The 23,442-nt window shown below is 37.4% G+C and overlaps 1 protein-coding gene and 1 long non-coding RNA gene across 2 annotated transcripts in view; both read left to right on the top strand.

Moving 5' to 3' along the window:
* tmc6b (transmembrane channel-like 6b) overlaps positions 1-23,442 on the top strand; it is a 31,612-nt gene that overhangs the window by 5,374 nt on the left and 2,796 nt on the right. The window contains exons 2-18 of the mRNA XM_016249681.1: positions 1,023-1,132; positions 2,140-2,258; positions 2,355-2,492; positions 5,219-5,380; positions 5,893-6,001; positions 6,478-6,562; positions 8,823-9,086; positions 12,085-12,234; positions 16,896-17,051; positions 18,641-18,819; positions 20,141-20,231; positions 20,305-20,402; positions 21,459-21,554; positions 21,632-21,707; positions 21,916-22,049; positions 23,016-23,067; positions 23,158-23,253. Of these exons, the coding sequence (XP_016105167.1) occupies positions 1,023-1,132; positions 2,140-2,258; positions 2,355-2,492; positions 5,219-5,380; positions 5,893-6,001; positions 6,478-6,562; positions 8,823-9,086; positions 12,085-12,234; positions 16,896-17,051; positions 18,641-18,819; positions 20,141-20,231; positions 20,305-20,402; positions 21,459-21,554; positions 21,632-21,707; positions 21,916-22,049; positions 23,016-23,067; positions 23,158-23,253 (2,115 nt within the window). The remainder of the gene's footprint in view (positions 1-1,022; positions 1,133-2,139; positions 2,259-2,354; positions 2,493-5,218; positions 5,381-5,892; positions 6,002-6,477; positions 6,563-8,822; positions 9,087-12,084; positions 12,235-16,895; positions 17,052-18,640; positions 18,820-20,140; positions 20,232-20,304; positions 20,403-21,458; positions 21,555-21,631; positions 21,708-21,915; positions 22,050-23,015; positions 23,068-23,157; positions 23,254-23,442) is intronic.
* Positions 10,030-10,961, top strand: LOC107564560 (uncharacterized). Its single transcript, XR_001606252.1, has 3 exons — positions 10,030-10,088; positions 10,680-10,683; positions 10,938-10,961. It is a non-coding gene; the product is annotated as an uncharacterized lncRNA (long non-coding RNA).

The following is a 23,442-nucleotide window of genomic DNA, read 5'->3' as shown; positions in this document are numbered from 1 at the left end:
GTGCTCGTGTGTGCGTGCGTGTGTGTGTGTGTGTGTGTGTGTGTGAGAGTGTGTGTGTGTGTGTGTATGTGTGTGTGTGTATGAGTGAGTGTGTGTGTGTGTGTGTGTGTGAGTGTGTGTGTGTGTGTGAGCGAGTGAGTGAGTGAGTGTGTGTGTGAGATGGATGGATGGTTTGAGATCTTTAATGGAAAGCTTTTGAAATGTCTTCTGACCACAGTGATGTCAGTGCCAGGAAAACACATCTCCACCCACCGTACACACACACACTCTGCTTCTCGTTTCCTTCGAGAAGTTCAGTGTTTCCAGCCGTTTGTGTTTGTAAATCATTACACAAGTGTCTTTTATTAAGAAATAAAGCATTTTCAATCATTCTCTGCCTGTTCTCATGAGTGTGATTGGTGTTGTCTGATAAAGTCTCTTTGTTAAGATAATTTATTCATCGTATGTGTGTGTGTTTATGTGCAGTTTTAAAGGGCCAGCAGCCGGTTTTGCTGTAGGCTGGTGTTCATGGGGTTTGCATTAAAATCATGATTAAAGTTGCCGACGCAAATATGTTTTTAATTTAATTCAGTCCGGTCTGTAGCTGTTGTGTGGTGAATCTCTGCCAGCTTTCAGCCAAACTGACTCCATGATGAACCAGCAAATAATAATAGTTCTGTCTTGAAAGTAAATGTGTCCAGTACTAATTTCCTGATCCAACACAGAATTGGGTCACTCCGTGTCAAATCAACCAAATTTCAGAAACTCCCCCCGGCTCAAACTTTTGATTTTGTCAGTATTTTTTCTGAAAGGTTCTTCTTCATTTATGCGTTTCCTTCACCAGAAAACAGTATCAAAATGAAAGTTTTAATACAGGGATCTCTGGTTGTGTTATCAGGGCTGATAAAGAGTTGTTTCTTCCTCTTCTTGCGATTCTGACACCCCTTCAGATCTCCATAAAGCGTGTGTGTCTGTGATCTCAGACAGGTTTGAACATGATAAGAGCTCAGATCGCTGACATTCCTTCTGTCTGTGGCGTTTAGCAGCAGGATGACGAGGATCGGGTCAGAGTTTCCTCGCGAGCGTCCGTGAGCACAGCACCAATCATGGCTGGCAGGGTCAGTTTTGACTCTGATCTGGTCACTGATTTCGAGTAAGTGACTTTTTACTGTTTTTATTCTTTCATCTGCACTTCCTGTGTGTTCTGGGTGTGTTCGCTGTGTGTGTGTGTAATACCGTTCATGAGTCATTTACATAGTAAATGTTTTTTTTTTGTTGCTTCAAGCAGCACATTGTTTGTGGATGTATTTTTTATTTTAGCTGATTACAAATTAATATACACTACTGTTTAAATGTTTGTGGTCAGTAAGTTCCCCTCCCCTCCCTGAAATTAATGCTTTTATTCATCAAGGACACATTAACTTGATCAAAAGTGACATTATAGACATTTAAAAGATTTCAGAAACACTTCATTTGAAGCCTTTATATATAATGCGTTTAAAAAAATAAATAAAAATGTGCCTGGTAATGCAATTTATAACTCATTGTACGATCTTATGAGTAATCATAACCACTGTAATAATACTTTATAACACTTTATTGTTACACTGTAAATGTATAATGCATTAAAGCACATGGCAGCCAGCAAGGAATCTGAAAATATTATAATGCATTTTAAATTTGGTTACAATTATGAAAAGATATAATGCATTGCAATGTGTGTTATGAATAGCTTTATAATGCATTATACATAAAGACTTCAAGTAAATTTGTTACAAGTATTTCGATTTAAAAAAAGAAATGCTGTTCTTTTGAACTTTCTGTTCATCTGTGAATCCTGAAAAATAAAATGCATCACAGTTTCCACAGAAATATTGTGCAGCACAACTGTGTTCAACATTGATAATAATCAGAAATGTTTCTCGAGCAGCAGATCAGCAAATTATACTGATTTCTGAAGATCATGTGACACTGAAGACTGGAGGAATGATGCTGAAAATACAGCTGCGCATCACAGAAATACATTACAGTCTAACACATATTCACATAGAAAACAGCTGTTTTACATTGTAATAATATTTCTCAATTTTTACAGTATTTCTGATCAAATAAACGCAGCCTTGCTGAGCATTGTGAGTTTTCTGTGTTTTCGTGCATCAGGAGTCCAGCAGATGAGGATGGGGTTCATGATTCATTCAGTCAGCTGATCCAGGAACAGTGTCACGACCTTCATGATGTCATAGAGATGACCCTGTTTGACCTGGAGGAGGAGAGCAGAGGTCAGATCACACCGCAGCTCATTCTGACCAGGAACCGCCCACTTAGACAGGAAGTGACATCAGACAGGAATCTGACAGAGCTGTTTTGTGTTTCAGATGACGTCGAGTGTCTGGAGGCTCCGGTGTACCAGCGGTCTGACAGCGATGCGCCGCAGCAGACGGATCATCTGATTGGAGAACGCTGGTCATCTGACACGCTCCGAGTCCTGTCCTCCATGCCCAGCCGCACCATCGGTCAGTGTGTTTTTATTTTTAATAGAAATATTACCAAACGTTAGAATCAGACACTTTGACAATATGCCAATGATAACAGTAAAGAGAAAAGAATGATCTAACTGCGTGTCTGTGCACGTGATTAACCACTCATATTGCTAGGCTCCATTCACACTGAATGCGCTTTTGTGTTGATAAAGATGCAACGCAAGCAGTGGAATAGGAAAAACATGCAAGAAGATGGGAGTGAACTTCTTTTAATTTGAGCGCTGCGTTTTTAGAATGCCTTTTCATGCATGAGACGCGAGCGTAACAGTCAAACACATCCAAAAAAACAATGGAAAAGCAGCGCAAGCGAATAAAAAAACCTGTAATTTCATATTTGCATCATGGTGACAGGCTGAAAGCTGCTGTTGTTTTTACAGAACATTTATAGTTAATAATAGTCTACCTTCAGTCATTTTGAATTTTAATTACCTTGACTTTTGAGATTTAAAAAAAAAAAATTTTTCCTCGTATTATTTCTGAACACATATGTATAAGGCAAGTTTGTACAAGATGTAAAGATACTTAAGTTATTTGTTTAACATTTACATCATGTTGACAACTTCATGTGTGCTGCACTTGGAATAGAATTTTCTTTAACTAGAGGGATGATAAAGAAAAAGTTACTTAAATCATGTTGTAGTTACATTTTCAGGTTCAGGTAGTTAAAAATCGTAAAAAAAAAATTTGAAAATTGGTCAAACGTTTTGAAAAACATCAAGATTGAATTTTTTTGCCAAATCGCCCAGCCCTAGTGTGTTAGTTTTTTGCTAAAACTTAAAGGAGACATATTATGCCCCTTTTTATAATATGTAATATAAGTTTCTGGTGTCCTCAGAATGTGTCTGTGAAGTTTCAGTTCAAAATACTCCACAGATCATTTATTATATCATTTTGAAAATGCCTATTTTGAGTGGAAGCAGAAACACGCTGTTTTTCATGCCTGTCTCTTTAAATGCAAATGAGCTGCTGCTCCCCGCCCCTTTTCCAGAATAGAGCTGCGCTATTACAGCTCTCACCTGCTAAAAACATCTGTTTTGGTTCTGATTATCATGTTTATCACGCTGAAATGATGCGTTTTAAACTAGAGCCCGACCGATATATCGTTTAGCCGATAACATATAACACAGATTAAATGCTTCTGAATGGTGTAATTACCAAGTTTGTCCAGCAGAGCGCGCTCCATTGTTTGCTACTGGTGACCCAGGTCAGTGTAGTGTAGAGATGCGCGGATGAGCTCAAACTTCACCCGAGTCCGCTGCTTCAAATTATCCACCCGCCAAATAAAGTTTATTGTTAAATACCCTGCCTCCACTACATAGGCCTATGTTTGTCACATCATTATAAGTGTTTAATCACCACATTTGAGTTATCATTGCAAAAAAATTTGTTTATGTATATATATATTCTGTTTATGTAGGCGATATACTGTATTCTAAATACCGTACCAGTCAAAAGTTTGGACACACGAATGGGAAGTGTGTCCAAACTTTTGACTATACTGTACTATAATATAGCCTACACAAATTTACAGAACATATAACACAGATTAAATGCTTCTGAATGGTGTAATTACCAAGTTTGTCCAGCAGAGTGCGCTCCATTGTTTGCTACTGGTGACCCAGGTCAGTGTAGTGTAGAGATGCGCGGATGAGCTCAAACTTCACCCGAGTCCGCTGCTTCAAATTATCCACCCGCCAAATAAAGTTTATTGTTAAATACCCTGCCTCCACTACATAGGCCTATGTTTGTCACATCATTATAAGTGTTTAATCACCACATTTGAGTTATCATTGCAAAAAAATGTGTTTATGTATATATATATTCTGTTTATGTAGGCGATATACTGTATTCTATATACCGTACCAGTCAAAAGTTTGGACACACGAATGGGAAGTGTGTCCAAACTTTTGACTATACTGTACTATAATATAGCCTACACAAAGAATATCGATCGATATATCGGTATCAATCTTTTTTTACTCCCTAATATCGGTATCGGCCCCCAAAAATCCATATCGGTCGGGCTCTACTCGTCTGTGCAGCCAAACACAGAACAGTTAGCATGTTTTTCTCAAACTTTCATCATGGCATTAGAGCTGGTACACCACTGTCGCTTGCGAAAACACAATGACGGCGCCGTGGGTGAAACTTACAGATTAAGGGGCGGTGATATTATAATGAGATCCCTTTGTCACGTCACAGAGGGAGCGAAATCAGATGCGCTGGTTTTCTCAGACGCTTGCAGAAAAAGGCTTCCCAAAACAAAGTTGCTGGGTTAATCTTTTTCACGTTTCCTTGGTTGGTAGATGCACCGGGGACCTGATTATAGCACTTACAACCTGGAAAAGTCAGATTTTCATGATATGTCACCTTTGAAAATTAAAATGGAAAATATAAAAATAAAAACTATAAATTTCAATGAATGCATAAAAAAATATAAATTATTTTACACATTCACGTAAACTTTTCTTGCTTTTTAATTTGTAATATATGAGAATATAATTTCCGAATGCATTAGGAAATGAAATATCTTTGCTGTGTAGCCATTTCTTTACTCTGTCTTTCATCTTCATTTCTGGTGAAAAACCTCAGATGTTGTTTGTTATAATTAAAATCGGGTTTCCTGTACAGCTGGTGTCTTTTCCTCTTGATAGCTCACTGATGTCTCCAGATGATCTCAGTTTAATCTCTTTGATTAGGTCGCAGTCGTGGCGCGATCATCTCTCAGTACTGCAACCGCACCATGCAGCTGCGCAGACGCAGACAGAGCAGACCCTCCATCCAGCACTTCCCTCGATCCGCGCGGCCCAGCATCCGTGGATACCGCGTGGAAACGGACGCAGCCGGATTTGAGGAAGAAGGTGAAAGCACTGAAATCACATTTGTGACCCTGGAGCACAAAACCAGTCATAAGGGTTGATTTTTGGAAATTGAGATTTATGCATCATCTGAATAAATAAGCTCTCCATTGATGTATGGTTTGTTAGAACAGGACAATATGTGGCTGAGATACAACAATTTGAAAGTCTGGAATCTGAGGGTGCAAAAAAATCAAAATATTGAGAAAATCATCTTTAAAGTTGTTCAAATGAAGTTCTTAGCAATGCATATTACTAATCACACATTAAGTTTTGATATATTTACGGTAGGACATTTACAAAATATCTTCATGGAACATGATCTTATGATCCTAATGATTTTTGTCATAAAAGAGAAATGTATAATTTTGACCCATACAATGTATTGTTGGCTATTGCTACAAATATCCCCCAGCGACTCAACACTGCTTTTGTGCTGCAGGGACACATATTATGCCTGAAACATCTTAAACTATGCCGTGCTGATCTGGTGTGATGACTCTGTGTGTTTGTAGAGAATAAGAGGGAGCGTTTGGTCAATAATCTGCAGAATCTGTCAGCCAGTGATCGCGTGCGTTTGCTGAGAGCGATGCCGCTGAGTCTCGCAGAGAAGAAAGAGCTCAGGTAAATACACTAATAAACACTGCCACACCTGCTATTGTGTCTATTCAACATGTCCTGCAGCGCTGCTGAATATACAGCAAAACAAATCATATTTAGTTTAGGGTCTGAATAGAATGTGATGCAACACAAAATGTACGGTTTATGGAAGAAAAGAAATTCATCAGACTCAACAATATTTTTAATGTACAAAATAATGCAAAGACAATAAATAGACATGAGTGGTGCAGTTCAACTGCTGTGAGTTGATTCTTATTCTAATGAATCATTGAATCACTTACTGGCTGGTTTAAAGACAGTGTGTAGTTAAAGTCATTCATAAAAGAGTTTTGTTGTAATAAATAGTGCTAAAAGCATTGTTTTGTTTAGTATGTTTGCTCCAATTGGACTTCCGTCACTGTAAACAGAAAACTGAGTCACGTAGAAACATTTGTGGTTTCTGAGTTCCTGATTTTCTTCTGATATTGTCTGTTTTTCAGGATGTTGGTGTTGAATAAAGCCGAACACTCTGTGTCTCAGAATCAGATTCCCTGCTGCAGTCAGTTCAAGTATTACATCATCATTGTGAGTCTAAAACATGCTTAGCTATTTTAGTACTTCAGCTTAAACTAAATGAAAATAAGAAATGTTGGCTTGGCAGCTAGCTGAAATAAGTTTGTTTTTTGTTTTTAAAATTTATTTCACAAGGACAACAAAAGTTGGTACTTTTTTTTAAATACTATTTTTTTTAAGAACATTAGCTTCATTCTGTATATAGCCTGTATATATCTGTCATATGAAGTGTGCGGCTGTTTTTTTTCTTTGTGTCTTTTGAGATTCAGCCTTCAGTCAGTGATTGATATTTTTGTTGAATGTGAGTGCATACTTGTGAGTGTTTGAGCGTGTGTCTGTGCTAGTGAGTGAGTGTGTGTGTGTGTGTGTGTGTGTGAGTGTTTTAGTGTGTGTGTGTGTGTCAGTGAGTGCATACTTGTGAGTGTTTGAGTGTGTGTCTGTGCTAGTGAGTGAGAGTGTGTGTGTGTGTGTAAGTGTGTCTGTGTGTGTCAGTGAGTGCATGCATGTGAGTGTTTGAGTGTGTGTCTGTGCTAGTGAGTGTGTGTGTGTGTAAGTGTGTCTGTGTGTGTCAGTGAGTGCATGCATGTGAGTGTTTGAGCGTGTGTCTGTGCTAGTGAGTGTGTGCGAGTTTGTGTGTGTGTTTTAGTGTGTGTGTGTGTGTATCAGGGTATTAACGGTAGTTTTATAGTGTTGTATCACAGGCATGTAGTGGAGCGTGTCAGAGGTTAATCATGCGTGCTGTTTGTTTTGAATGGTCTATATTTGCACTCTGTCAGATGTGCAGATGTACTTTAGTACTGAAGACAATATAAGCTCCCTGACATTCAGTTCCGTTTCAGTGTTGCTTTATTGGCATCAGCTGAACATTTGCATTAAAGTGAGACGTACTGCAAAATGTCACAGTGAAAATGGAAAAGTGAAAAGTTATTATTGAATATTCAAAAAATACTCCGTGCCCAATAAACAAACAAGAAGAAAGATTAGCAGTTTTAATTTTCATTCATTTTGAAAGTTTTAGTAATTGTGTTGTGGGTTTTTTGTCTATATTATTTATTTAAAAATTTTTTTTTTAAATGTCTATATAGTATTTATTAATTTGTATTTATTAATTTATTTAGTTTTAGTTATTTTAGTACTTCAACTTAAACCAAACAAAAATTATAAATGTTGTTGAGAAAGTAACATTCTCAACAACATTTATCAAGCATTCCAAGTAACAAAGCAGTTTTTTAAGGTTTTCGTTAAAGGTGACGTATCATGAAAATCTGACTTTTCCAGGTGTTAAGTGCTATAATCAGGTCTCCGGTGCATCTACCAACCAAGCAAACGTGAAAAAGATTAACCCAGTAACTCTGTTTTGGGAAGCCTTTTTCTGCAAGCGTCTGAGAAAATGAGCGCGTCTGATCTCATAATATTACCGCCCCTTAATCTGTAAACTTCCACTCAAGGCGCCGTTATTGTGATTTCGCAAGCGACAGCGGTGTAGCAGCTCTAATGCCATGATGAAAGTTTGAGCGAAGCATGCTAACTGTTCTGTGTTTGGCTGCACAGACGAGCACAGAACACTGTTTAGAGTCCCAGCCTCAGAGGAGACAACAGAGCAGTGCATTTATTGATTTATTTACTGTATATTGCTGCTGCCACACAGATCTAAAATAAACATGTGATTTATTTCCCAGCTGTTTTTATGTTTGTGTTTTTAACAAACTTGTGTGTGAATGAGAACTTAGTTTAGTGCTCGCATGCTGTGACAGCCGCTTTCTGTGCGTGTGCTGCGGATGTGTGCGCTCAGAAAACCCTATATCAGAAGTTTAAACTCATATGGTTTAAACCGCATGATTTCAGCGTGATAAACATGATAATCAGAACCAAAACAGATGTGTTTAGCAGGTCCGAGCTGTAAAGGCGCAGCTCTATTCTGGAAAAGGGGGCGTGGAGCAGCAGCTCATTTGCATTTAAAGAGACGGGCACAAAAACAGCCTGTTTCTGCTTTTACTCCAAATAGGCATTTTCAAAATGATATAATAATTGATCTGTGGAGTATTTTGAGCTGAAACTTCACAGACACATTCTGGGGACACCGGAGACTTACATACATATTGTAGAAAGGGGCATAATATGTCTCCTTTAACTATAACAACTCTGACTGTAATTAAACAGAAGGATAAACTAACTATGAATATTACCGCTGAATATGCAAAATAATTGTGTCTCTCGTCTGTTTTTAGTCTCAGTCATTTGTAATCAGTGCTGTGATGTGTGTGTCTGTCAGGCGCTGAGGCACGGCTGGTACGGCTGGCTGTCGTTCCTGTCCTCACTGCAGTTGTGGCAAACAGCTCTGAAGTGTGTTGGCGGCCGCTTCGGGACAGGCGTCCTCTCGTATTTCGTCTTCCTCAGAACGCTCCTCTTCTTCAATGTCTTCCTGTTCCTGGTCACGGGTTTGTTGCTGGTGGTTCCTCAGGCCATCGCTCATCCGGATGAGGACCAGAACGTCACTGTCAGGAGCACATGGGGCCTGGAGGTGCTCACGGGCGCCGTAAGTGCATTAATAAACACACAATTACATATTTACATTTACATTTAGGCATTTAGCAGACGCTTTTATCTAAATGGGGACAATAGAAGCAATACAAGTGCTGTGACAAGTCTCAATTAGCTTAACGCAGTACGCAAGGCTTTTTTAATATAATAAATAAAAAGAAAACAAGTAGTTAGAATAGAAATAGAATCAAGTGCAAGTGCTAAAGGGGTTTATTTTTATTTAAAAAACGCAAGTCAAAATAATAGTGAATGCTAGTGTTAGATGGTCATTTTATAATAAATAAAAAGAAAATAAGTACCGTATTGGCCCAAATATAAGATGACCCTGATTATAAGACGACCCTCCTTTTTCCAGAGGTACCTTTTGGAAAAAGGCTTTTTAAAAACCAAATCTTGTTTTTTCTCAGTAAAACACATTTTGTCTTCAATTATTTTCATATTGCATATTTTTCCTATTTTAATTTTTGTTTTGAAAGTATGGTAAAAACTGGTCAAATGTACCAACAATCACATTTAAAAAATATACACTTTTTGATATACCATTAAAAAAATTAATAAATAAAAAACAGGTAGCCCATCTGAATTAGGACATTTAGGCTATCCATCTAATAGCCTACCAAAATCGTATTAACAGTAGAAGTTAAATCTTACTGTAGTCTTCAAATCTGGGTACTGTCTTACGTTTTAATCTCACGGGCGCCGTAAGTGCATTAATAAACACACAATTACATATTTACATTTACATTTAGGCATTTAGCAGACGCTTTTATCTAAATGGGGACAATAGAAGCAATACAAGTGCTGTGACAAGTCTCAATTAGCTTAACGCAGTACGCAAGGCTTTTTTAATATAATAAATAAAAAGAAAACAAGTAGTTAGAATAGAAATAGAATCAAGTGCAAGTGTTAAAGGGGTTTATTTATTAACACAACAAGTCAAAATAATAGTGAATGCTAGTGTTAGATGGTCATTTTATAATAAATAAAAAGAAAATAAGTACCATATTGGCCCGAATATAAGACGACCCTGATTATTAGACGACCCTCCTTTTTCCAGAGGTACCTTTTGGAAAAAGGCTTTTTAAAAACCAAATCTGTTTTTTTCTCAGTAAAACACATTTTGTCTTCAATTATTTTCATATTGCATATTTTTCCTATTTTAATTTTTGTTTTGAAAGTATGGTAAAAACTGGTCAAATGTACAACAATCACATTTAAAAAATATACACTTTTTAATATACCATAAAATAAATAAAAAAACAGGTAGTCCATCTGAATTAGGACGTTTAGGCTATCCATCTAATAGCCTACCACAATCTTATTAACAGTAGAAGTTAAATCTTACTGTAGTCTTCAAATCTGGGTACTGTCTTACGTTTTAATCACAAAGAGAGTTTGGTCGCATCAGGCTAACGTGACCGTCACGACTCATGCAGCTGTAAGCTTTTCTTATTCTTTAGTTTTTACTCGTGATTTTTACAACACGCGTTACATTACGTATTTCATGGCACACTGGTTTTATGCGTATTTGGCGCCACCTATTGTTGCGGGTGTATTATTGACATGTCAAAGTCTAGACCAGGGGTAGGCAGGTTCGGTCCTAGAGAGCTGCAGTCCTGCAGAGTTCAGCTCCAACCCTGAAAACAAAACCTTAGTAATCCTGAAGACATTGATTAGCTTGTTCAGGTGTGTTTGATTAGGGTTGGAGCTGACCTCTGCAGGACTGCGGCTCTCTAGGACCGAACTTGCCTACCCCTGACATAGACCCTGAATATAAGACGACTGCGTTTTTTCAGATGTATTTCCAAGACAAACACATCGTCTTATATTCGGGTCAATACGGTAGTTAGAATAGAAATAGAATAGAGAGTGCAAGTGTTAGAGGTTCAAGTGTTTTTTTAAAAGAAAAAAAATAGATAAATTAGAATAGAGGGTGCTAGAGTTAGAGGGTCACATGAAGATGGAAGAGATGTGTTTTTAGCTGATTCTTGAAGATGGCTGAGGACTCAGCTGCTGGGATTGAGTTGTGCAGGTCATTCCACCAGGAAGGAACGGTTAACGGAAAAGTCAGGGAAAGTGATTTTGTGCTAATCGAGGGGGGGGGGGTAAACAAGTGAACCAATCACTGAGATTCACAAATGTGAATCATAAACTTCTGAACATACACTAGCAGTTAAAATTTTGGAATAAGATGTCTCTTTCACTCACCAAGGCTGCATTTATTTGATCAAATACAGTAAAAACAGTGAAATATTATTATAATTTAAAACAGCTGTTTTCTATGTGAATCTGTGTTAGACTGTAATGTATTGTTACCGTGAAATAAAATTAGTCATACCGTGAAACTGAATTTTGGTCATACCGCCCACCCCTAACTGAGATATTATTGTAGGTTTTATTAATTGTTTGAATTAGTTTTTATTTTTATATATTCTGGTTTCAGTTTAATTTAATTAAATTTTTATTCAATTTAATTTTTAATTTTTTTAATTTTTATTTTATTAATTTTGTTGTGTGCCATTATTTTTTCCTTTTTTTAATTAATAAAATATTTATTTAAGTTTTAATTTAGTTTTAGTCATTGTAGTGCATCAAATTTAACCAAATGGGAATGTTTCCTGGGCAACTAGCTAAAGTTTTTTTAAGTACTTTATTTAATTTCATTTAATGTTTATCCTTATTTTTTATTATCATTATATTTTACGGTTTAATTTTAATAGATTTTTAATAATTTTGTTGTCTTATATCCTATAATTAAAAAAAAAATTTATTTCAGTTTTAGTAATTTTAATACATCAAGCTAAACTAAATGAGAACGGGTTTCCTTGGCAACTAGCTGAGTAAATACGTTTTTGTTTTTTTTTACATATTTTTTCAGTTAACATTTATTACATTTTTTTATGGTTTAATTTAATTTTTTAAAGTTTTAGTTGATGGTAATGGTCTTGATCTGCAGTCCAGATGAGCTGCACTGATCCTCTGTGTTTCTGTTTTCCAGCATGTCGAAGTCGTTCGGTCAGAGTTTCCGCATCGATAAATCTAAAGGCTTGTTGGCCATAAAGGTCTTCAGCTCATGGGACTTTAAAGTCATCAAGAAGAGCTCAGTGAGACTGCAGCGGGCAAACATCGGCACACAGCTGAAGGTCAGCACACATATGATCCATATATGACTCGCATGTACACTTATGATCCATGTATGACACGCATGCACACATGTATGATCAATGTATGACTCACATGCACACGTCTGATTGATTTATAACACGCATACACACAAGTATAATCCATGTATGACACACATATACACACGTATAATCCATGTATGACACGCATATGATTGATATGACACGCATACACATGTATGATCCATGGATGACACGCATACACACACACACACGTATGATCCATGCATGACATGCATACACACGTATGATCCATGTCTGACACGCATGCACACATATGATTGATAAATGACATGCATACACACGTATGATCCATGGATGACACGCATACACACGTATGATCCATGGATGACACGCATACACACGTATGATCCATGGATGACACGCATACACACGTATGATCCATGGATGACACGCATACACACGTATGATCCATGGATGACACGCATACACACGTATGATCCATGGATGACACGCATACACACGTATGATCCATGGATGACACGCATACACACGTATGATCCATGGATGACACGCATACACACGTATGATCCATGGATGACACGCATACACACGTATGATCCATGGATGACACGCATACACACGTATGATCCATGGATGACACGCATACACACGTATGATCCATGGATGACACGCATACACACGTATGATCCATGGATGACACGCATACACACGTATGATCCATGGATGACACGCATACACACGTATGATCCATGGATGACACGCATACACACGTATGATCCATGGATGACACGCATACACACGTATGATCCATGGATGACACGCATACACACGTATGATCCATGGATGACACGCATACACACGTATGATCCATGGATGACACGCATACACACGTATGATCCATGGATGACACGCATACACACGTATGATCCATGGATGACACGCATACACACGTATGATCCATGTATGACACACATACACACGTATGATCCATGTATGACATGCATACACACATATCATGGATATATGACACGCATACACGCACATCTGATCCCTGTATGACACGCATACACACATGTATGATCCATGCATGACACGCATACACACGTATGATCCATGTATGACATGCATACACACATATCATGGATATATGACACGCATACACGCACATCTGATCCCTGTATGACACGCATACACACATGTATGATCCATGCATGACACGCATACACACGTATGATCCATGTATGACATGCATACACACATATCATGGATATATGACACGCATACACGCACATCTGATCCCTGTATGACACGCATACACACATGTATGATCCATGCATGACACGCATACACACGTATGATCCATGTATGACATGCATACACACATATCATGGATATATGACACGCATACACGCACATCTGATCCCTGTATGACACGCATACACACATGTATGATCCATGCATGACACGCATACACACGTATGATCCATGTATGACATGCATACACACATATCATGGATATATGACACGCATACACGCACATCTGATCCCTGTATGACACGCATACACACATGTATGATCCATGCATGACACGCATACACACGTATGATCCATGTATGACATGCATACACACATATCATGGATATATGACACGCATACACGCACATCTGATCCCTGTATGACACGCATACACACATGTATGATCCATGCATGACACGCATACACACGTATGATCCATGTATGACATGCATACACACATATCATGGATATATGACACGCATACACGCACATCTGATCCCTGTATGACACGCATACACACATGTATGATCCATGCATGACACGCATACACACGTATGATCCATGTATGACATGCATACACACATATCATGGATATATGACACGCATACACGCACATCTGATCCCTGTATGACACGCATACACACATGTATGATCCATGCATGACACGCATACACACGTATGATCCATGTATGACATGCATACACACATATCATGGATATATGACACGCATACACGCACATCTGATCCCTGTATGACACGCATACACACATGTATGATCCATGCATGACACGCATACACACGTATGATCCATGTATGACATGCATACACACATATCATGGATATATGACACGCATACACGCACATCTGATCCCTGTATGACACGCATACACACATGTATGATCCATGCATGACACGCATACACACGTATGATCCATGTATGACATGCATACACACATATCATGGATATATGACACGCATACACGCACATCTGATCCCTGTATGACACGCATACACACATGTATGATCCATGCATGACACGCATACACACGTATGATCCATGTATGACATGCATACACACATATCATGGATATATGACACGCATACACGCACATCTGATCCCTGTATGACACGCATACACACATGTATGATCCATGCATGACACGCATACACACGTATGATCCATGTATGACATGCATACACACATATCATGGATATATGACACGCATACACGCACATCTGATCCCTGTATGACACGCATACACACATGTATGATCCATGCATGACACGCATACACACGTATGATCCATGTATGACATGCATACACACATATCATGGATATATGACACGCATACACGCACATCTGATCCCTGTATGACACGCATACACACATGTATGATCCATGCATGACACGCATACACACGTATGATCCATGTATGACATGCATACACACATATCATGGATATATGACACGCATACACGCACATCTGATCCCTGTATGACACGCATACACACATGTATGATCCATGCATGACACGCATACACACGTATGATCCATGTATGACATGCATACACACATATCATGGATATATGACACGCATACACGCACATCTGATCCCTGTATGACACGCATACACACATGTATGATCCATGCATGACACGCATACACACGTATGATCCATGTTTGACACACATACACACGTATGATCCATGTTTGATCGCATGTACACTTATGATCCATGTATGACACGCATGCACACATGTATGATCAATGTATGACTCACATGCACACGTCTGATTGATTTATAACACGCATACACACAAGTATAATCCATGTATGACACGCATATGATTGATATGACACGCATACACATGTATGATCCATGGATGACACGCATACACACACACACGTATGATCCATGCATGACACGCATACACACATATGATCCATGTCTGACACGCATGCACACATATGATTGATAAATGACATGCATACATGCAGGTATGATCCATGTGTGACTGATCCATGTATGACACACGTATGATCCATGTCTGACATGCATGCACACATATGATGGATATATGACACGCATACACACGTATGATCCATGTCTGACACGCATGCACAAATATGATTGATATATGATTAGCATACACACACATATGATCTATGTATGACACGCATACACACATATGATCCATGTATGACACGCATACACACGTATGATCCATGTATGACACACACACGTATGATCCATGTCTGACACGCATGCACAAATATGATTGATATATGATTAGCATACACACACATATGATCTATGTATGACACGCATACACACATATGATCCATGTATGACACGCATACACACGTATGATCCATGTATGACACACACACGTATGATCCATGTCTGACACGCATGCACAAATATGATTGATATATGATTAGCATACACACACATATGATCTATGTATGACACGCATACACACATATGATCCATGTATGACACGCATACACACGTATGATCCATGTATGACACACACACGTATGATCCATGTCTGACACGCATGCACAAATATGATTGATATATGATTAGCATACACACACATATGATCTATGTATGACACGCATACACACATATGATCCATGTATGACACGCATACACACGTATGATCCATGTATGACACACACACGTATGATCCATGTCTGACACGCATGCACAAATATGATTGATATATGATTAGCATACACACACATATGATCTATGTATGACACGCATACACACATATGATCCATGTATGACACGCATACACACGTATGATCCATGTATGACACACATACACGTATGATCCATGTATGACACACATACACACGTATGAGCCATGTCTGACACACATACACACGTATGATTTATATATGACATGCATACACACACGTATGATCCATGTTTGACACACACACACACACACACGTATGATCCATGTATGACACACGTATGATCCATGTATGACACACGTATGATCCATGTCTGACACGCATGCGCACACAAGATTTATATATGACATGCATGCACACCCGTTTGACACATGTATGATCCATGTTTGACACACATACACACGTATGATCCATGTTTGATACACATACACATGTATGATCCATGTCTGACACACATACACACGTATGATCCATGTCTGACACATATACACATGTATGATCCATGTTTGACTGACACACACACAAGTATGATCCATGTTTGACACACATACACACGTATGATCCATGTCTGACACATATACACACGTATGATCCATGTATGGCACACGCTTCAGCTGTTCTCTGTTTGCAGGAGCTGGTGGCGGAAGTGAACCGTCAGGAGCTGACGTTCCCCGTTCTGCAGCGGCTCTTCCGGGTCTTCATCCACATGCTGGCATGGATCATGTGTTTGGGAAGCACGTTAGCGTGTGTGCTAGCTGTGTATTACTTCTCTGAATACATGCACGGGGTACGACATATGCTTTTTGATCCATTGATTCGAAAGACCGGAAAGACAGGCTCACATTTTACATTTCACTGCAAGCTGAATTACAAACAGAGGAAAGCTGCCTCAGGTTTGGCCAGAACGAGGGAACTTAGATGTCAATATAATTTTGCTATATACAGTCAGGTCAATTATATTTTGACACTGACACAGTTTTTGTAATTTTGGCTCTGTATGCCACCAGAATAGAATTAAAATGAAACAATCAAGATGAAATTGAAGTGCAGACTTTAAGCTTTAATAAAAAAATAAAATATAACATAAAATTCTTAGGAATTACAACCTCCATGTCTGACACATATACACATGTATGATCCATGTTTGACTGACACACACACACACACGTATGATCCATGTTTGACACACATACACACGTATGATCCATGTCTGACACATATACACACGTATGATCCATGTATGGCACACGCTTCAGCTGTTCTCTGTTTGCAGGAGCTGGTGGCGGAAGTGAACCGTCAGGAGCTGACGTTCCCCGTTCTGCAGCGGCTCTTCCGGGTCTTCATCCACATGCTGGCGTGGATCATGTGTTTGGGAAGCACATTAGCGTGTGTGCTAGCTGTGTATTACTTCTCTGAATACATGCACGGGGTACGACATATGCTTTTTGATCCATTGATTCGAAAGACCAGAAAGACAGGCTCACATTTTACATTTCACTGCGAGCATCTCACATTCTTTTGTCTGGATGTTGTGAAAGGGTTTTTCTTTATCGTGGAGAGGATCCTCCGATCATCACCACTGTTGTCCTCCGTGGACGTCCAGAACTTTTACCTGCTTAATTGATGTAGAGATAACGAAGGAATAGCCCACATCTGTCGATGAAACAGCTTTTGAGTCAATTGCCCAATTACTTAAGGTCCCTTGAAAAAGGGGGAGGTACATATTAAAGAGCTGTAATTCTTTAACCTTTCCTCCAATTGTGATGAGAATACCCTCAAATTCAAGCTCAGAGTGTGCACTTTAAGCCCAGATTCATTATATAACTGTAACTTGAATATGGTCAGCAGCTAAAATAATAAAAATTGTGCCTGTGTCCAAATATATATGAACCTGACTGTATGTGTAGTCTTTATGTCTGGAGTTCATTTATGATGTTTTCATGTCTGCTTTAAGTTTAAGGCTCAATTTAAGATTGGCAACTAGCTGAAATATTTTATTTTATTTACTGTATTTCAAGTAACAATTTTTTATGGTTTAAGATTGTTAACTATAATAACCCTGATATAGACTTCATAAAAAAAAATTATAATAAAAATGACAAAAACAGAACAAAATTGCTAAAACTTTAAATAAAATTAAAATCAAAACAGTAAATATAAAAATAAAATATAATCATTAAAAAAAAATCTAAATTGTAACAAAATCTATATTAAAATATAGTATATCCGTGGTCTCGTGTGTGTTTGCTCAGTCATGTTGAATGTTCTGGAGTATTTGCTCTATAAACAGTATGGTCTGGTTTAATGTCTCAGTGTGTCATCAGCTTCACAGTGTTTGTGTTTGTTCATCCAGCTCTTTCTCTCTCTCTCTCTCAGGATCTGAATTACCGCGCTCACTCCAACTCGTCTGATCCGCTGCTGACGGAAGCCAGTCTGCTGGCCGTTCCTGTGGTTGTGTCCAGCTTTAACCTGCTCCTGCCCGGATTCTTCAACGCCGTGGCCTGGATGGAGGAGTACGATTCTCCCAGTGTGCTCAATTACGTCTCCATCAGCAGGTAGAACGGCCGCCCGCTTTCACAGCGACCTTCTGAAAGTATTTTTCCCTTTAATTTTCTCCATAGGAATTAAATAATCGTCAAATGTGACCCTGGAGCACAAAACCAGTCATAAGGGTCAATTTTTTAAAATTGAGATTTATACATCAGCTGAAAGCTGAATAAATAAGCTAGGATCAAAAGTTAGGATAGGACAATATGTGGCTGAGATACAACTATTTGAAAATCTGGAATCTGAGGGTGCAAAAAAATCTAAATATTGAGAAAATCATCTTTAAAGTTGTTCAAATTAAGTTCTTAGCAATGCATATTACTAATCAAACATTAAGTTTTGATATATTTACAGTAGGAGATTTACTAAATATCTTCATGGAACATGATCTTTACTTAATATCCTAATGATTTTTGGCATGAAAGAGAAATGTATAATTGTGACCCATACAATGTATTGTTGGCTATTGCTACAAATATCCCCCAGCGACTTAACACTGCTTTTGTGCTGCAGGGTCACACATAAGAGTTCGAATCCATGAACCAAACATCAAAGTGTCACGAAGGAAGTGGCTTAAATGTGTTAAAGGTTTTTGGTTTCATTTATGAAATAATTCGTTTTTTATTTTATTTTTTATAATTTAATTTTAATGTATTATTTTTGTATTAATCTTGTACATTTTGATTTTTTTGTTGTTGTTGTCGTTTTTAATTTTAAATAAAAAAATATATTTTTTAATTATTTAAATATGTTTTATTTGTGTATGTTTTTTGTTTTCTTTTAAAAAAAGTTATTATTTAATTCATTTCAAAATATTTTATTTATTTATTCTAAATTTAATTCAAATCAAAATTTAAATGTATTTTTAATTGTAAATGTTTTAAAATGTCTTTTATTGTAGTGATGTAAAGGCTATTGGCCATTTAAAACTGTGGGGGGAAAAAGTGAAATGTTAACATTTATTCAATTTTATTTTATAAAATCATATTTTTTATTTTTACAAACCTTTTTATTTCAAGTTTTCGGTTTATTTAAAAAAATATTTTACATTTTAAATTAATTTATTCAAGAAGGATTGTTTGCATTTCTAATGTTATGTATATTAAATGCATATATTTTTAAATGATGTCTTCATCTCTTGCATTGAAAGTCAAGCACGTTTTTGCAGTGTGATGATGTAAAGGCTATTACTATTTAAAAGAGCTTATGGTCTGTCATCACATAAGAATCTGTTTCTATATAGAGATTTGAAATGGATTTTAACAGTTGCACTGGTCAAACTGTTTAACTCTTTGTGTTATAAATGCATGAGATGTTTAATTTTCTCAGGAACCTGCTGCTGAAGGTGAGTGTGTTGGGAGTGCTGTGCTATTATTGGCTGGGCCGCGTGGCGTCGTATCCTCACAATCTGGGTTTAGAGGTGAGTCCCATCGTGTGTTTGCGGCGCTGCGTCTGGATCTCAGGATCTCTGATGCTTGTGTTTCTGTGCTCAGTGCTGGGAGAGTTTCGTCGGGCAAGAGCTGTACCGTTTCCTCCTGATGGACTTCATCTTCATGCTGCTGGATACCTTCTTTGGAGAGTTTCTGTGGAGGTGAGCAGCTTTTTATGCATATGCATGAATAAATAATCTTTCCATTGATGTGTGGTTTGTTAGGATCGGACAATATTTGAAAATCTGGAATCTGAGGGTGCAAAAAAATCTAAATATTGAGAAAATCATCTTTAAAGTTGTCCAAATGAAGTTCTTAGCAATGCATATTACTAATCAAACATTAAGTTTTGATATATTTACGGTAGGAGATTTACAAAATATCTTCATGGAACATGATCTTTACTTAATATCCTAATGATTTTTGGCATAAAAGAGAAATGTATAATTGTGACCCATACAATGTATTGTTGGCTATTGCTACAAATATCCCCCAGCGACTTAACACTGCTTTTGTGCTCCAGGTATATATATATATATATATATATATTAACATTATATTTTTCATTTAATTTAAAAAAACGTTTTTAATTATTGTAGTCATATTTTAAATTATAATTTATTTTGCAAAAAAAATCTACTTTTTAATTATAATTATTTTAATTGTCTTGTTTTTGAAAGACTATTGTGCTGTTTAAAAAAAGAAATCTTAACATTTCAGAGCTTATTCATGAATACATTTAATTTTACTTTTATTTATTGCAACATTGTTTTAAAATGTTTACATTTTTTTAAATGCAATGTTTTTAAAAAAATGTTTATGTATTCTATATTAATGTTGCAATAAATAACAGTAAAAAGAAATTTATTTATTCATTCATTCTTGCTTTTCATTTGACTTTTATTGCAGTAAAGGCTATTGGCTAATTTAAAAAAGGGAATCTTTAATATCTCCGAGAACTAAAAATTCTGATTCTTTACTGAAAAATCAAATTGTCGTGAAGGCAGTGGCTGAAATTCATAAAAAAAAAAAATTATTTATTAAATTATTTATTTTTGTATTTTCTGAATAAATTAAAAATCAGTTTTTTATTTTACATTAACATTTTAAATTATTATTTAATTAGTTTAAAAATATGCTTCTCATTCTAATGTTTGTTTTTTGAGCTGTACAGTGTTTATTGACCGAGTCGTGTTCTGCGTTGTTCTCTGGCTCAGGGTGTTTTCTCAGAAGGCTCTGAAGAGGAAGAGGAAGCCCGTGTTTGACATCGCCAGGAACGTTCTGGAGCTCATCTATGGACAGACTCTGGCCTGGTAGCGTTGGTTCACATTGAGTGCACTCAGAAGTGTCCTCTGTTCTCCATCAGTGATGTGTGATGTTTCATTTGCAGGCTGGGGGTTTTATTCTCTCCTCTGCTGCCGGCGGTTCAGATCATTAAACTGCTCTTTCTCTTCTACATGAAGAAGGTTTGTTTGTTTGATTTCTGCATTTCTTTAGGCTTTTAACAGACTGATTCACAAGTGTGCCTTTTGCACGGAGGGTTGACTATTGCTACAAATATACCTGTGCTACTTAAGACTGCTTTTGTGCTCCAGGCTCACATATTATAATGAAAGTATTAAATGTGTCATGTTGCAATGAATAGATATTGTGTTTGTGTTTTGTCCGCCGCAGGTCAGTCTGAAGATGAACTGTCAGGTGTCGGGGAAGCCGTGGCGCGCCTGTCAGATGACCACCATCTTCATCACGCTGCTGTGTTTCCCAGCATTCCTGGGCGCCGCCGTGTGTGTGACGTACACCATGTGGACGTGAGTGTCGAGGATCTCAAACACACATATGTGACCCTGGAGCACAAAACCAGTCATAAGGGTCAATTTTTTTAAATTGAGATTTATGCATCAGCTGAAAGCTGAATAAATAATCTTTCCATTGATGTGTGGTTTGTTAGGATCGGACAATATTTGAAAATCTGGAATCTGAAGTTCTTAGCAATGCATATTACTAATCAAAAATTACATTTTGATATATTTACGGTAGGAAATGTACAAGATATCTTCATGGAACATGATCTTTACTTAATATCCTAATGATTTTTGGTATAAAAGAGAAATGTATAATTGTGACCCATACAATGTATTGTTGGCTATTGCTACAAATATCCCCCAGCGACTCAACACTGCTTCTGTGCTGCAGGGACACATTTAAAGATTTCATCATATGCTCTATATTAATGTGGCAGTAATTAAATGTAATTATTAATTAATTAATTTATTTATTAATTCTTACATTCCATCAATTTTCTTTCCAGTTTTGCATGAAAAAAAATACATTGCAACATTCTATGATGTATTTAAAAATGTAAATGTAATCTATTTGTTTCATTTATATAATGTTAAACACTTTCATTCTTTGGAGACACTGTTTTACTGTTTTATTTCATTTATACATTAAAAACTAATCTTTCTGTATTTGTTTTTGCCTACATTATTGCAACATTTTAAAATGTTTATAAATGTCATATTCATTTATTTGTTGCTTCCTCTCAAGCACAAATCTTTGATGTTTTTATTGCAACATTTCATTGTTTTCTAAAAATGTCATCGTAAATATTAAAGTTGCAGTAAATAAAATGTAAGCATACATTTATTTGTTTATGCTTAAATTTTTTATTTTACTCTTATTGCAATATTCTGTGATGTTTTTTCTGAATGTCATGCATGGTGTGTATGTGTCTCTGTGTATGTGTCTCTGTGTCTCTGTCTGTGTGTCTGTGTCGTGGATGGTCAGCGGAAGATCATTGAACTGCTTCAGGAGCAGATTGAGAATGTGAGATGTGAATCATGTGAATATGTGACCGTATCATCATATGTGTGTGTGACAGTAGCATGACATCACTTCCTGTTCCTGTTGATTCAGGAGGGCGAAGATAAGAAGTTCCTGATCACACGACTGCAGGACATCCATGAGCGCAAACGAGGAGTGATGCCACGCCGCGTGAAAGGAGCCAGCGAGGTATATTCACACACGCACTCTCACTCACACACGCGCTCTCACTCACACACGCGCTCTCACTCACTCACACTCACACACGCTCTCTCACACGCGCGCTCTCACTCACACACGCGCGCTCTCACTCTCACACACGCTCTCACTCTCACACACACGCTCTCTCACTCACACACACGCGCTCTCACTCACACA

The sequence above is a fragment of the Sinocyclocheilus grahami genome, unplaced genomic scaffold (assembly GCF_001515645.1).
Source record: "Sinocyclocheilus grahami isolate Dianchi unplaced genomic scaffold, SAMN03320097.WGS_v1.1 scaffold947.1, whole genome shotgun sequence".
NCBI lineage: Eukaryota > Metazoa > Chordata > Actinopteri > Cypriniformes > Cyprinidae > Sinocyclocheilus > Sinocyclocheilus grahami.
This window is presented reverse-complemented; position numbering and strand designations above follow the sequence as displayed.